Below are 15,855 nucleotides of genomic sequence, written 5' to 3'. Positions count from 1 at the left end.
CCCCACGGCCCCTCCCCACCCTTTCCCTCGCCCGCCGCCTCTCGCTCGGGCCCGCCAAACTTTCCTCCCGGCCCTCGGAGCGAGCGGAAGGCCGGGCAGCGCCTGGTCGGGGAGCCGGGCCCGGGGAGGGGGTGTGTTTGTTTTCTCCCCTTCTTCTTCCGCCGCCTCTGCCATGCGGGCGCGAAAAGGCGGGCGAAGCCTCTCCCCGCCGGCCCCACCTCGCCGCCGCCGGCCCCACCCTGCCCGGGAGTCCCTTGCCCCGCGCGCCTGACGCCTTGTTCGGGGGGGAAAGTCTGGAGACGGGCCGCTTTGCCAAGGGATGAGGGCGCTGGTGGGGAAGGAGCTGAAGGAAGGCGGCGGCGGCGGCGGCTTCTTCTTCTCCTCGGCGGGGGCGACGCAGCTGCTCCTGGCCCTCGGCTGCTGCTACCTCCGGGCGGCTCCCCCGTGATAGGTGGATTTATAGAAAAAGGGACCTTACTGAGTGAAAGGTCGCCTGATCGGGGTGCCCTGTTGGTTAATCTGTGTGCGTGCTTCAAAGATGAAAGACGGAACTTCTCTTCTAGCACTTAAAAAGTTTTCTGGAGCTGATTCACGCGTGTGCATGGAGCGCTGCGTGGGTCTGAGGGTGACAGCCTCTGAAGTTAGGGCTCATCTCCAGACTGCAGAGATCAGTCCCCCTGGAGAAAATGGATGCTTCCCAGGGTGGGCTCTGTTGGCCTTGTAGCCCCCTGAGGTCCCTGTCCTCCCCAGGCTCCATCCCCAGATCTCCAGGGGTTTCCCAACCTGGATCTGGCAAGCCTCCCCCAACATCCCCCCTCCCAGTGGCCAGGGCAGACCTGGCAACCCACTGGCCCCTAGTTTTAAAGCTGACATTTTTAGGCGGGGGGAGGAAACTGACCAGCATCCCCGGTAGGTCTCCCATTGTGTTTATTTGCTGCCCTGCCTTTCCCCTGAAGAGCTACTCAAAGCGGTTCGTGTCATTCTCTTCCCATTTCAACCTCACAACAGCCCTGTGAGGTAGGTTAGGTGGAGAGTGTGTGCCGAAGTCACAGTGGAACACGGGCTCTGTAATGGTGTGGGCTAGAGGCATTCTTTTGAAAAGCAAAGGTGATGGTGGTGGTGGGGAAACGGAAAGACTCTGTCCCAGGGGGGAATTGAGGGCTGTCATCAAATACTCATTCAGTCTCCAGGAGTTTGACTCTCTGGCTGATATTTTATTCTTCCCCCCTCCCTCCTCCCCCTCCAGGCTTGTCGTGGGAGCTCCTAAAGCCAACTGGTCTACAAACAGCTCGGTGGTGAACCCAGGTGCGATTTTCAAATGCCAAATTGGGAAGAATCCCAAGAGGACTTGTGACCTGTTCCAAGTGGGTGAGTGGAATTGGGAGTTGGTGTGCAGCCAAAGACGATGTTCCCTGTCTGGCAACGCTCTCCAAAAGCCCTTACGCAAGATTGGTTGAACACATCCGGTGGCCAAGCACTCCTGTAAACTCATTCTTCCCCCTCCTCCTTATCTATCACGGTGGTTTTCCCCCTCTCGGTTCTCAGTGAAGCCCCTAAAATGATAAAACCCGAGTTGTTGGAAGGCTTATTTAGCAGAGGAGCAGACAGGCCAGGGTTCTCTTGTGCCCAGGTACATTTTTGATGGCTGCCCGCAGGTTATAGGCTCAGCGCAGCATCGTTCGCTTTGAAATCTTAATTGATCATGGATTTGATAGGATGGTGCTTTCCTTGGTGAATGTACAATGAACCATGGTGCCCTGTTTTTCCTGCAGCTCTCTCTGTTTAACCTCTTTGTATTTTATTTATATAATTAGAGGGAATGGGGAGTGTTCAAGTGTTGCAATTCAGTTCAAGTAAGATGAGACTGCAGATAGCTGCAAAACCCACCAAACAAAAATGACAAGAAGTATCTTTTGCATCTGTGTAAATCAATAAGGAGCTGTGGTGGCTCAAGTGGTTAAGACGCTGAACTGCAGGCTGTGGTGTGGAAGGTCAGTAGTTCAGCAGTTCGAGACCCGAGTGTGTCGCATGATGGAGTGAGCTCCCGTCTCTAGTTCCAGCTCCTGCCAACCTAGCAGTTCAAAAGCAAGACATTGCAAGTAGATAAATAGGTACCACTTTGGTGGGAAGGTAACAGCGTTCCGTGCGCCTTGGTGTTTAGTCATGCCGGCCACATGAACACGGAAACGTCTTCGGACAGCGCTGGCTCTTCGGCTTTGAAATGGAGATGATCACCGTAACCCTAGAGTCGGACTCGACTGGCTTTCGAGCAAGGGAACCTTTACCTTTACTAAATCAATGGCGTTTAACAGTATCCGTAGGTAAAACCAGTGGTCAATGTGCGAGCCAGAATAGACACGGACTGCATTATCAGACTGAGATGATGTGAATGGAGCTGGTTTGTTGGCTGGCTCACAGGCACCTTGCCCCTCCCTCCTCTTATGGCTCTCTATGAAGAATCCTGATTTAAAATTGTCTCCTGTTACCTATGGCACACTAAGGCAACTATATGGTTTTAACTGGAATTCGCTTTCTGCACACAAAATGGGATTCTAGACCTGGATTAAACCCTGGTTTAGAATCCCGGCTGGTTTGGTGGGTGGCAGTGACTGGAACTAATGGCAGCCAAGGTGTATGCTGCCGTGGGTACATTATGGATAAGCAGAGCTGATTTTAAGCCCATGCTCCGTCTTCGCATTCTGCGCCAAAATTTGGGAGCAAGGGGTGTGTCAGTCCTTTCTGTTAGGTGGATTCATATATTTTCAGGCTTCATGTCTCTTTGAGATGACGTCTGAAAGCAGCATCAGTGGTCTTCAGTGTTCCTGACGTAAAATGGGTCGTAAAAAATTGCATTGCCGTAATTACACAAAAAAGAAAGATGACCCTGAATGGAAGGCAATCACTTTAAATAAGGCTATATGGGAAAAGTTTTTTATTTCCCTAGGTACATATAACTAATGTGTGAATTTAAGATGGTCGCTTATTTGGAGACTGTGTGCTGGACGTGTATTCTTACAGCCATAAACCTGGCAAAATGTAAACTCCCATCTTAAAATTCATCTAGAGTTTGAGAGACGGAAAGTCACTTTGCAGTTTAAAAGTGGATTGTTGATGACTTAAAATTGTATTTCAGAACCTTGTGCCCGGACTTGTTTTCTACTGTTGGCTCTGAACACTCATTTCATAAACTTGTGGGAGCTTAAGATAAACCTTTTTAAGTATGATAAATAACAGGGGTTCAAGAGTTTCCAAGCAAAGTTCAATGATAATTACAGTCAGTAAAGACCAGAAACCGTGAGTGAAGTACCACATATTTTAAAAATTATGCTGACAGGAGTCTAAATCAAAGGGAGTTTCTCTTAATTTCTTTTCCCCCTGGGAATGCTGGGTTTCAAGGATAAGTTGATGCTGTTTGATGCACTGATGTTGATGCATTTCATATCCACCCCCATGGGTATGTGGCTTTATAGAAAATGTGGTCTTTCAAGAAAAAGGGTCCTCTTGAGTGAAATGTCCCCTGATCATGGTGTCCTGTTGATCAATCTGTGCATGTATGCTTCAAGAATGAAAGATGGAACTTCTCTTCTAGACTTTGAAGTTTTCTAGAGCTGATTCACATCTGTGTATTGAGCGCTGTGTGATTCCGATGGTGACACGCACCTTTGAAAGAGGCAATACACGTTGACCTTTTGTATGGGGCAACCTCAGTTGGAATACTGTGTACAGTTCTGGTCACCGTATCTCCAAAAGGACGTTGCAGAGCGGGGAAAAGTACAGAGGACAGCAACGAAGATGACGAGGGGGTTGGAGCACCTTCCCTACGAGGAAAGGCTGAAGGGTCCGGGACTTTTCAGTTTAGAGAAGAGACGACTAAGGGGAGGACATGACAGGGTTTTTTTAAATTATGCATGGGGTGGGGTGGGGAGAAGTTGAGAGAGTTCTTGGTGCTTGGGGGAGCAACAGGGGGGAGGGCTTCTGGAGTTCTGGCCCTGCCGGTGGATCTTCTGGTGGCATTTGGGTTTTGGCCAGTCTGTGACACAAAGTGTTGGCCGGGATGGGCCATTGGCCTGATCGAGCATGGATTCTGTTATGTCCTTATAAATAAATAATAAATAATCTTTCAATTTATTGATCGCTCAATCCTTGCAGAGCTGCTGGCTCTGAGCGATTTACAGTTACTCATTTCACAAGGGACTAACAATGCTTTATAGGGGTAAGGGAGGACAACACATATAATCTTTACATAGCACACGTTTTGCAGCCGATGGGGATTTGTTATGACCTTAGGACCCTCACAACAAGGATTGCTTCTCATTTTCCTCCTTGAAAGAGACGAGATCCATGACTGCGAAGATGAGAATGTTTCCTGTGTTGCCCTTACCTGGATAGCCCAGGCAAGCCCGATCTCATCAGACCTCAGAAACCAAGCAGGGCCGACCCTGGCAAGTACTTGGATGGGAGACCACCAAGGAATACCGGGGCTGGGATGCAGAGGCAGGAAATAGCAAGCCACCTCTCTGAAACATCCAAGCCCCACTAGGGCTTTCTGGTAGGGCTGCCAAGCCGCGGCGGGGGATCCGCACGTCTTCACAGGATCCCTGCCGCGGGGGACAGCGATACGCATTGCACCGCCGTCGCCAGGATGTGACGCTACACGTAGCGTCACATCCTGGCGACGGCGGTGCAACGCGTATCGCTGTCCCCCGCGGCAGGGATCCTGTGAAGATGTGCAGATCCCCCGCCGCGGCTTGGCAGCCCTACTTTCTGGAAGTCAACCATGACTTCCAGGCAGACATACACACACACACAAATACCCCCCCCAAGGAATGTTTCCTGTGGTGACCCCATCCTTATGGAATAGGCTGCAGATGAAGTCATAGAATCATAGAATCAAAAAGTTGGAAGGGCCCTAAAGACCATCCAGCCCAGCCCTCTGCACCCTGCAGAAAGACCTAAAGCATCGCTGACAAATAATCGTCCAACCTCTGCTGAAACACCCCCAAGGAGAACTGCCTTTTCTCTCATCTAGTTTAGGTGGCAGCCTGATGCTGAACCCATCGAAGACGGAGGTCCCGTGGCTAGGTTGGGGGCAACTAGGAGAAACCACTGAGAAATGTCGTAAATTAAATATTTGATGGTGCTGTCTGTTACCTATTAAAGCTGTCCATGCTCTGGGTGCTTTGTACTTGAAGGACCGCATCTCCATCGTCTCCTTCTCACCTTGCCCTCCCACAGAGAGCTCTCTTCCTGTTCGGCTCGTTCCAGGGCATTTTGGTCATGGGGACGATCTTACTGTACGCAAACAGGTGTGAGGGGGCGCCTGCATTTCCTGTTTCTGGGGATGACATAAGTGTGTTTCATCAGGGGTTGACAGAAATGTTGGATGTAAAGTTTGGGCAGGAAGGTCTATAATAGGCCTTTTGAAACAAAAGTGTTGATGTTATTGATACTCTACTGTAATTTGTTCTCTGGCACCTTGTCAGCCACCTTGGGTCCCCAGGAAAAACATTTTTTTAAAGAAGAAGAAGAGATTGGATTTACACCCCCTGCCCTTCACTACCCAAAGGAGTCTCAGAGCAGCCTACAGTACCTGTCCCTTCCCCTTCCCCACAACAGACACCCTGTGAGGTAGGTGGGGCCAAGAGAGCTCTCTCGAGAACTGCTCGTGAGAGAACAGCTCTGACAGAACTTGTAACTGACCCAAGGTCACACCAGCAACTGCATGTGGAGGAGTGGGGGAATAAAACTTGTTTCTCCCAGATTTGAGTCCATGCTCCTAATCACTACACCAAATAATAATAAATATTCTGCTGAAAAGGCATGCCTAATCATTTTGTTCTACCAGGAACTCAGCTACTGCTGTGTTTTTTCTAGTTTTAGGTGACGTTGTGATTCCAGACTTCTGTGCAGTTTAGAGTCCCTGATCTGGACTGTTGTGACTTGCTTTTCACTAAACAGGTCTATGTAGGGGGCAGGTAAGAGTGGAAAGAAATTGAAAGCTTAGGATTCCAGTATTGGGCATTTAGAATATACCACTGATCTTACGACTGTCACGGAAATGCAACTTGAATTATTTTAGTCTGTGATAAAATTCAGCTTTGCTCCTCCGGTTTGGTGTAGTGGTTACGAGTGCGTACTCTAATCTGGAAGAACTGGGTTTGATCCCTCACTCCTCCACTCGCAGCTGCTGATGTGACCTTGGGTCAGTCACAAATTACTTCAGAGCTGTTCTCTCAAGGGCAGTTCTGGAGAGAGCTCTCTCAGCCCCATCTACCTCACAGGGTGTCTGTTGTGGGGAGGAGAAGGGAAAGGAGATTGAGATTGTAAACCGCTCTGAGACTCCTTTGGGTAGTGAAGGGTGGGGTATAAATCCAGCTACCTCACAGGGTGTCTGTTGTGGGGAGGAGAAGGGAAAGGAGATTGAGATTGTAAACCGCTCTGAGACTCCTTTGGGTAGTGAAGGGTGGGGTATAAATCCAGTCTCTTCTTCTCTTCTTCCCCCTTTCTCAAGAATCGGGAAGCTCAGAACTATTTTTGCAGAGTGAAGTCAGAAATTCCTGAGAGTGGTTTTTCCTGAAAATCTGTGCGGCAGGGACTTCTTCCAGTGTTTGGCAGGGAATTCTTTCAATAATCATGGGTTCAAATTTCTGTGAGCAGGCACCACTTTAGATTTGGGGAGGGAAAGACTGTTCAGCCGCTGAGTACACGGTACCTGTATGTAGGCCACAGGTACAGAGACTTGTCAAGTGTGATAACATGTGATCTGAAACACGGGGGGGATTTCCCTGGTTCTACCAAAATTGCACTATGATTTGTCTGCACTGCTTTGTTGTTGACACCGCATTGCGAAGGCAGGCGCAGCCTTTGCAGAGCTGAGGCTCAGATGGCACACAACCAGGTTCAGCACAGCCATCCGTACGTAAGAAGAGAAGACAGGATTTTGTGATTAACGAGGTGCCGGTGGTGATGAAGTCTTATGTCAGTAGAAGTAGATCCAGGTAGTCAGCCGTGTTGGTCTAAAGCAGTATAACAGATTTAGAGTCCAGGGGCACCTTTAAGACCAACAAAGGTTCATTCAAGGTATGAGCTCTTGCGTGCATGCACACTTTTTCAAATTCAATGGAATGGGACTCAGGAGGTAAGTTTCAAACTTACAGACAGGCTGAAAAGCGAGTTAACATGTAACATGATGAAGATGCTTTAAAATATGCAAAACCAGAATTAAATAACAAGCTAAGGCTGCGGTCACACACACTAAATAATCCATTTTCAATCGACTTTCAAATGCACTTCCCAACTGGATTTTTACTGTTCTGTGAACCGGCAAAATCCAGTTCGAAAGTGCATTGAACGTGGATTATCTAGTGTGTGTGACTGCAGCGTAAGGTTATAAGGTCAACAGTTGTAAAGCAATAAATATGTCAGAATAAGTCTGAGGCACACCATTGACGAAAGCCCATACCTTGAATAAACCTTTGTTGGTCTTAAAGGTGCCACTGGGCTCTTAAGTCAGTAGAGGTAGTTATGTAGGAGACTGGAGAACTGGTCCAGGAGCTAGAAAGGATGTAAGGAAAGCTCCCAAGTGAAAACGAAGCAGAGAACTTGCCCAGGAAACAGGTGTCTGGGCTGTTGAAGTTGTTGGCAATGCAGGAGGGAACACTCGATGGGGTGGTGGAAATGGCAGTCATGCACATATTGTGCATGGTAGAGACCAAAATTCTGTCAGGTCTCTCAAGCTGTCTTTTGAAGATCAAAACTGGCTTTCTGGGAGGTGGTCGTGGTTGCTGTCTTCAGCCATGTGCAACTGGTAGCCAAGTAAAGTGAATACGGCCCACTCCAACGGCTGTATATCTGTGTATGAGCAAGCATCTCTTTTGCTCAGTCCCAAGGGAAGCAGCAAATAAGACTTCAGGATGAGATTGCAGTGGCATCTGCTGAGTCTGCTGTTAAACAGCTGTCCCCCAAACTGGATCGTGTGAAAATTGCTCATATTACACTTGACCATAGTAGAGAGCCAGTCTGGTGTAGTGACCATCCTCCACATGCAGCTGCTGGTGTGACCTTGGGTCAGTCACAGTCCTCTCAGAGCTGTTCTCTCAAGGGCAGTTCTCTCAGAGCTCTCTCAGCCCCACCTACCTCACAGGGTGTCTGTTGTGGGGAGGGGAAAGAGATTGTAAACTGCTCTGAGACTCCTTCAGGTAGTCCAAATCCAAAGCCTTTTATTGGCATATAAATAAAGATACAGTAATCTAAATGCAATCCTTCAGGTACTGAAGGGCAGGGTGTAAATCCAATCTCTTCTTCTTCTCCTAGATGACTTCTGCAGTTCATTCTGCGCAAGTGCAAAGAGGTCTGATGGCTAAACCTCCTGATACAATGATAGGGGGTTTAGTACTTGCTGCACTGCACCTTTAGTACTTGCTGCACTGCAGACCTTCTGCCCTGTGTAATTTGTTGTATCCCTACTTGGGATAGGCTACTTGGTTTGTATGAATTCCGTCCTCCATCGTCCCTTTTAGTCTGTCTGTAGCAGTAGAGAAGAGCAAGAGTTTAGTAGGGCAGGGTAGGAGCTTTCATGAGTCACTGCTCACTTCTTCGGATATTTTCAGCATCTTTGCTTCTTCAGTATCTGAAGAAGTGAGCAGTGACTCACAAAAGCTCATATCATGCCAAATATTTTGTTAGTCTTTAAGGTGCTACTGGACTCTTGCTCTTTTCTACCTTTTCAGGGTTAGACTGATACCTGTGATTTTACATTAACTCCAATCGGAGAGCGTTTATTTATACTATAACATCTATTTTGTAGACATAATTTTTAATTAATAGAGGGAACTGGTCCAATCCCTTTGGGAGCCTAGTGTTTCAAGTAACTGGGCTGCTCTTTTACTCACCTCTTCTTTTGTCTGTATTCCCCACCTCCCAACTACTGCTGCCATAGGTCTGATCGCAAAGCACTTAACACCAGTACTACTGTCACGTCATGGCTATGCTGTTGTAACTTCCTTTTGAGGTGTGGCAGCGTAACTTGCAGATGGGAGTACAGTTTTAGTACAGCTCGTGCATTCTCAGAGAGTGCAATTTAATTTTCCCCCTTGTCCTAGGTCATCCAAGTGGGGAATGGTGTGGAAGGAGATGTGTGGAAGAACGAGATAATCAGTGGCTTGGAGTCAGTTTGTCAAGGCAGCCTGGAGAAAATGGATCTATTGTTGTAAGTATCATCTTTTGACCTTGTGAGGTCGACTTTGTGGTCTTCTCACTTCTTACATGCCTCCTTTTGTTTTCGCTTAGGTTTGTGGCCATCGATGGAAAAATATCTACCATATGAAAAATAACGACAAACTTCCTAATGGCATTTGCTATGAGATACCGCCTGATTTCCGGACATTGTTGAGTCAAAGAATATGTCCTTGTTATCAGGGTAAGCAAAGTTGCTGCTCATTTATTTTTATATATATTTTTTTTTTTCATTCCACAGCACATTAATCTCAAAATCATCATTTACATAAGAGACACGTTCAAAGTGTTCAGTTTGGTTGAAGGGGAGATAATCCGAAGTGACATTTCTTACAGGAATTACAAAATTGTGGCAACTTGAGGGAGTTGGCCAGTAAAACCTCTGCTGCTTCCTGAAATCGTATCTGTCCCATGATTGGCCTGGAGTAGAGGTGAACTGGTGGCGCCAGTCCACCTCTGCTCAAGAGACATAGCACAGAACTGTATCTTCACAGTATACACTCCTGGGTGCCACCCCCTTTACTATGCAGCCTAGAGCCTTCATCCTGTGGGTCAGGACCCTCAGATGTCTCCTGGATCCCCATCTGCAGGTTGTGATCCACATTTTTTGCTGCTTTTTTTTTGGGGGGGGAGGTGCCGTGATGGCGAGGAATTTCTCTTTAGCAAGAGCAGGTTCCAAAGACTCTTTTTGTCACGTGACTGTGATGTCATGTGAGTTCCTGCTGCAAGCTTATAGCTCAGTGATTCCCATCATACTGCCCATGATTAAAAGTGAGTTCTGAGTCTGGAAAGACTGAAGACCCCCTACCTAGATGGATATGGTTTTCCATAGTTTTTCTTCTTGCTCTTGGCCCAGATGGCATGCTAAGGCCAAGTAAGGTCATGGATGAGCAAACTGTGTTTCACAAAGATATGCAGTGACCTGCTAGATTCTCACCCGCTTCTCTCATCACCTATAACTACAACTTGCTCTTGGAGCTGTTCTTATTAACTGTGGCTCTTTGCTTTAGGAGCGGCAAAAGAGAATGATGGGAGAAAATTAGGGTTGCCAGGACTTACTTTCATCCCAGTGGGGGGCTCCAGGCTGGCTCCAGGACTCTTATGGCATGCGTGCAGAGTGCGCGCATTGCAGTGACATCACCCGGAAGTGACATCATTGCACTGGGCATGTTGTTCAGGGGATGCTCTGGTATTTGGGTAAAAGCTCTATGGTCACCATAGAGTTTTTACCAGAATGCTAGAGTGTCCCCCCAAACAAATGCCCGGTGCGATGACATCACCTCCGGGCATGTTGGGCACACTGGGACTCTTCGAGAGCAGAGCTTCCCCCACTGGCCAGTGGCAGATTGGGGGCCCTGAAACTGTGGAAGCCCCCGCTCCCCATCAGGGGGTTAGTAACCCTAGAGAAGATTAACTCGGCTCTTCCACACTCTTCAGATAGTCTAGTTCCCATCTCCTTTTCATCCTGGCTCTAGCAAGATACCTGATATGTGTGTCCCCACTTATCTTTTGGAGAGTGGACAATTCTGACCCCTGCAGTGTCTGCCTCCATCCAAATACGGTGAATGGAAAGACCTGTCAAATAAATAGCATTTTAGGAGCACCTTTTCACTGTGTCTTGAGGCCCTTTGGAAAGTGCTATAAAGGTTTCCATCACATTTTATCTGAAATAGGAATGGGGGGGGAAATAAGGTGAACAATAAATGTACCTTGTTCATGAAACTTCCAGAAAAATCACTACACTGATGTTCCAGTGGACTGGAATAATTTCTTCCAAAATGAGTCTGTTGATTTTTTTTTTCTTTGAATCTGGTAAGCCAGAGTTCCGAAATCAGGATTCAGCAGTGACGAACAGGGGTCACTTCTCAAATCCTTATTCTCTCATTGCTCAGCAGGATATTATCCTCCAGTTGGGTGTCGGTGCTTAATCCCAACTCCTTTGTCAAAGCAGCTGTGGAGAATTTGTGATATTATTTGTAGGGGATTATTGTTCTGAGAATACATCAAATCATTTTCCGTATTTTTGCTGTTGTGAATATACAGATGCCGTGCAAAGATACGGAGAGAAACATGGAGCGTGCCAGGTTGGGATACACACATTTTATATAGAGGTATGTTTTTTGCCCCCCTGGATATTGCTTCTCTGTTGAACCTGCTGTTATGTCCTAGGAACTGAGAAGTATATATGTGGTTTTTTTAAAAAAAACATAAATCCTCACTCATCCTGATCTGCTAGATCTTCCATGTGGCTGCCTGCTCTTCATTCTATTTATTCTCTTCATTGCTGTCTACTGGAACGGAGCTCTAGATAATAGGAAGGCCTTCCCCCTAATTTTTAGGTGGATAGCCATGTTAGTCTGCGGTAGTAGAACAAAATCTGAGACCAGTAGCACTTTAAAGACCAGCGAAATTTTCCAGGGTGTGAGCTTTCACATTGTCAGTTTCTAGTTTTGCTTCTCGCTGCTTTTAAGTGTATCTTTGTAGCTGTAGTTTTATATTATTGCCCTCTCCAAATACGAAAAAGAAAAAACTAAGAGGTACCCATGAATCCCAGCCGCTAAGGTTAAAACAACAGGGCGATTGGCTTTTGGAGCCTCTTGGAGGCGGCTGATTGTCCACCGCTGGAGTCGGAATGCTGGGCTAGACGGTGCTTATAAGACGGTTCTTCTTATGTAGCACCAGCCGCCATTTCTCAACCTTTCCATGTGCTAGTGCAGCACACATTGCCATGCTGATGTGCAGTTGCAGCTCACGGGGTGATGATCAGGGGACATCTTAGCCCCCAGGACTGAGGGCTGTTAAAGCAGGAGAGGGTCATGGTATGTTTACTGGAAGGTACTGGGAGGAGCTGCGGTGGCTCAAGTGGTTAAGACGCTGAACTGCAGGCTGTGGTAGGTCAGTAGTTCAGCAGTTCAAGATCCGAGTTGCCGCATGACGGAGTGAGCTCCCATCTCTAGTTCCAGCTCCTGCCAACCTAGCAGTTCGAAAGCAAGAAATTGCAAGTAGATAAATAGGTACCACTTCGGTGGGAAGGTAACAGCGTTCCGTGCGCCTCGGCGTTTAGTCATGCCGGCCACATGACCACGGAAATGTCTTCGGACAGCGCTGGCTCTTCGGCTTTGAAACGGAGATGAGCACCGCAACCCTAGAGTCGGACTCGACTGGCTTTTGAGCAAGGGAACCTTTACCTTTACCTTACTGGGAGGCAGTGACACAACTGCCAGAGCCATTGCGGGCAGAATTCGGACAGATATCCTTGGAAGCCAGAGCACGGCTTTATTCCTTTAAATTGAGATTAAAACAGCTCCGTGCCAAAGACGGTTTGTTAGCCTCTCTAAATCGAGATACCCACAAATCGACTTGGCTGAAAGCCGTGGGTGAAAAATTGATGATAGCTGGAATGTCGATTAATGATATTTTTGAGATGGGCATATCCAAAGCGTTTTCTCTGATCAAAAAGCGTGTCCTAGAAATCGATTATTGTAGTCTGATCCTGAGAGCCCGCAAAGTTTGCTCACCCCTGTCTTTTGGTCTTTCTTTCCCAAGGTCTTTACCTTCCTATATGCACTATTTTACCATCCCATGTTACTGTGGAACCCTTTTGTTTGCAAGACTGAATATTATTCCTGGAATTGTTTTACAGGGAGATTTTTGAATAGGCCCTATTCTGATAGAATCTGCCCCTGTGGCCTTAATAGGATAGATACATCCTTGAATGCAGGTTCTTTGAGAAAATAAGGGATCACTATATTAAGCCTTTAATCAGCCAGCTGTCCCTCTGCATTCTGGAAACTCTAGCTTTTTTGCTCAGCGATAAGGATCCTAAGATTACTCTAGCAACTGCAAATTCTGTCTCAGTCCTTTTAGCCCTTGCATCAAAAAAAAAAGAAAAGAAGCAAGTCTCTTCTGCTGCTCAAGATCTGTGAATCAGTGAGCATCTGAAGGTATAAAAGGAAAAGGAAAGGAACTGCCAGAGCCACAGCTGTGGAACCCGGGGAGGTGTGCAGCGGCCGAGCAGCTACCAAAGCCTGGGCTGAGCAAGTGACATTCGGCTCTGCGCTCGGTTCTGGTAGCCTCTCAACAGTAGCGACCCCATAGCAAGAAATGTCGGGTTGATGGGGCATGGGGAAATTTTGTGGGGCTGCCTGCGCTTGGAGTTCAGGGAAGTCATGCAGCTGCCCTCCCCCTCCCTTCTTGCAAGATTTAAAGGGCCCTCCAGCTGATCGGTGGGCCACGGGCTCCCGCTGATCAGCTGGAGGACCCTTTTAATGTGACAGGAGGGGGGAGAGGGGCAGTAGCTCTTGTGGGGGTGTGCCTCACATTTGAGGGGGCGGCGCCCCGAAATGCCCCACCATAGCTACAGGCCTGAGCAGCTGCATGCCCGCATGGGGCTAAAGCCCTTGCAAGTACGTCTCTTGCTCTCTATTCCTCCAGCAAGGATACTGTCTGCCCCTCCCCCTTCAACAGCACTCAGTGCTGGGGGCTGAGTCGTTAATGTGCTGGGCCTGCTAGGGCTGTAGCTGGAGACCCCTGGCTGCTAGCGTTTCACCCCCACCACCGCTCGGTCGGGTGCCCGGGGGAATCACCACCGCTCCAGTGGCGTGACATCGCTTCTGGCACGAACCTGGAAGTGGCATCATCGCTTTGGGGTGATGCCGTTGTTGTCCATTGAAATGCCAGAGTTCCAGTGGGATCCTAGAGCATTGCCCTAGTGCAGCGATGTCACTTTCAGGTTCCGGAGGCGATGTGTCATCCAGGGCTCTTTTTGTAGCAGGAACTCCTTTGCATATTAGGCGACACACCCCTAATGGAGCCAATCCTCCAAGAGCTTACAGAGCTCTTCTTACAGGGGCTACTGTAAGCTCTTGGAGGATTGGCTACATTAGGGGTGTGTCGCTTAATATGCAAATGAGTACCTGCTAACAACAGCAGTTTGCACAAAAGCACACATTCCCTGAGCCTACTGCTTCTTGCCAGTGCTTGACTGGCAAGCCTGTGTTGTGCCAAGGGTTTGGTTGCGTTTGTGTAGCACAGTGGTAGTGCTCAGCAGTTGTGATTAAGGGACGGGGTGGGACCCTGCTTGTGGGACTTTGGACCCTATAACTGCAGCAAACATTTATAATATTAAGGGGAGTCTGGGTGGGTGGGGGGAGCATTGGCCTTACCTTATTCCTCAACAATGCAACCGTGCTGTGTAACTTTTGCAGTGGTGTAAGTGACTCCTTGCGTTCTTGCCCATTTTGAGCCACTGTGGTCGTATTTGGAAGCTATTCTGTGCCTTTAAAAACCAGATAATACATTGCGACAAGATATTTAAAACATGTCAGGTAGCCTTTAAAAAAAAAAAGTACAGAATTACCTTCTCTATTTTGGAAAGATAAAAATAATAGAACAGAGTAGAAGATTTTATGGTCAGATTCAGAATAACCTATTCAAGGCAGTAATAAGTCTAACAGGGCTTCTTTTATGGCTGTAAAGATCACTGTACTTCACTGTGCTCCTTTTAATTTCTGGATATGAATGGTGAGTTCTAAAATATTCTGTGGAAAAGGGCAGTTTTTCATTTTGCTTGTGACCCACTTGGAATTGATCTCAGACTTAATCCAGAGGAACTGACGCGTTTTTAAAATATATTAAACATAGTACGTGTATCTAGTGATCAATGTACAAGTTGACCAAACTTGGCTAAAGCTAGGTAATACTGCAGACAATAAACCAGACAGAGCAGGAATCAATATGACTCACTCTGATTCTCTTTAAGAACTTAAGACATAAGCCTTTTGTTTTCTTCCAGGATTTAATTATTATGGGAGCTCCAGGATCTACTTATTGGACTGGCTCCATCTTTGTATACAACAAAACAGCAAATACCTTCCTTCCGTATGTGGATGCAGATAATCAAGTAAAGTTTGGGAGCTATTTAGGTAACGCATATTACCCATATGTTTTATATGGTTCTCCACTTTAATACAGATAAGTTTCCCTTTGCTGGCTGTGTTTGGCCTTGCTGTGCATGGTAAAGGTCACAGGAAGGGCAGTACTTGTCCCTGATAGCTGAAATGATAATATGGGGTGATTCTGCATTGGCTTTTCCCTCCGCTTTTTTTTTACAAAACCCACCTTGGAACAGAAATCCCCCTCTGCATTGCGTGCTGCTTTCACTTCCTTTGATCATCGGGTTTTATGGTGCCTTCTGCATTCAGGGGTGATTTTGCAGTCAGTACAGCATTGCCCCTGGGTATTTGAATGTGGTTTTGAGCTGCACTTTTCCCTCAGTGCTGAAAAAATGTGAATGCTAGATGCAGAATCGCCCATTCTCTCCGTGAGTTGTCGAATAATACAATAGAAAAGGACATCATCCTTTCTTTGGCCGCAGGATGCTCAAAGCCTCACCGCACATGAACACAGACCTCCTAGTAATGTTGGTTGATGATACAGTTGCAGGGCTCTTTTTGTAGAAAAAGCCCAGCAGGAACTCATTAGCATAATAGGCCATACCCAACAGCAGGAACTCATTAGCATATTAGGCCACACCCCTGACAGCACATCTCATTCACATATTAGGCCACACCCCCATGTTACCAGAAGTGTGGTCATCCAACCACACCCACCTTTTGCTTC

General features: G+C 47.4%; 1 protein-coding gene across 1 annotated transcript in view; it reads left to right on the top strand.

Annotated features, from left to right (window-relative positions):
• The first annotated feature begins 319 nt into the window (after positions 1-319).
• ITGA4 (integrin subunit alpha 4) overlaps positions 320-15,855 on the top strand; it is a 75,217-nt gene continuing 59,681 nt past the window's right edge. The window contains exons 1-6 of the mRNA XM_015406080.1: positions 320-444; positions 1,247-1,368; positions 9,102-9,208; positions 9,289-9,418; positions 11,278-11,345; positions 15,029-15,158. Coding sequence (XP_015261566.1) covers positions 320-444; positions 1,247-1,368; positions 9,102-9,208; positions 9,289-9,418; positions 11,278-11,345; positions 15,029-15,158 — 682 coding nt within the window. The remainder of the gene's footprint in view (positions 445-1,246; positions 1,369-9,101; positions 9,209-9,288; positions 9,419-11,277; positions 11,346-15,028; positions 15,159-15,855) is intronic.

This window comes from Gekko japonicus, unplaced genomic scaffold (assembly GCF_001447785.1).
Source record: "Gekko japonicus isolate JY-2015 unplaced genomic scaffold, Gekko_japonicus_V1.1 scaffold630, whole genome shotgun sequence".
Taxonomy (NCBI): Eukaryota; Metazoa; Chordata; class Lepidosauria; order Squamata; family Gekkonidae; genus Gekko; species Gekko japonicus.
The sequence above is the reverse complement of the archived record's forward strand: the minus strand, read 5'-3'. Positions and strand labels throughout refer to the sequence as shown.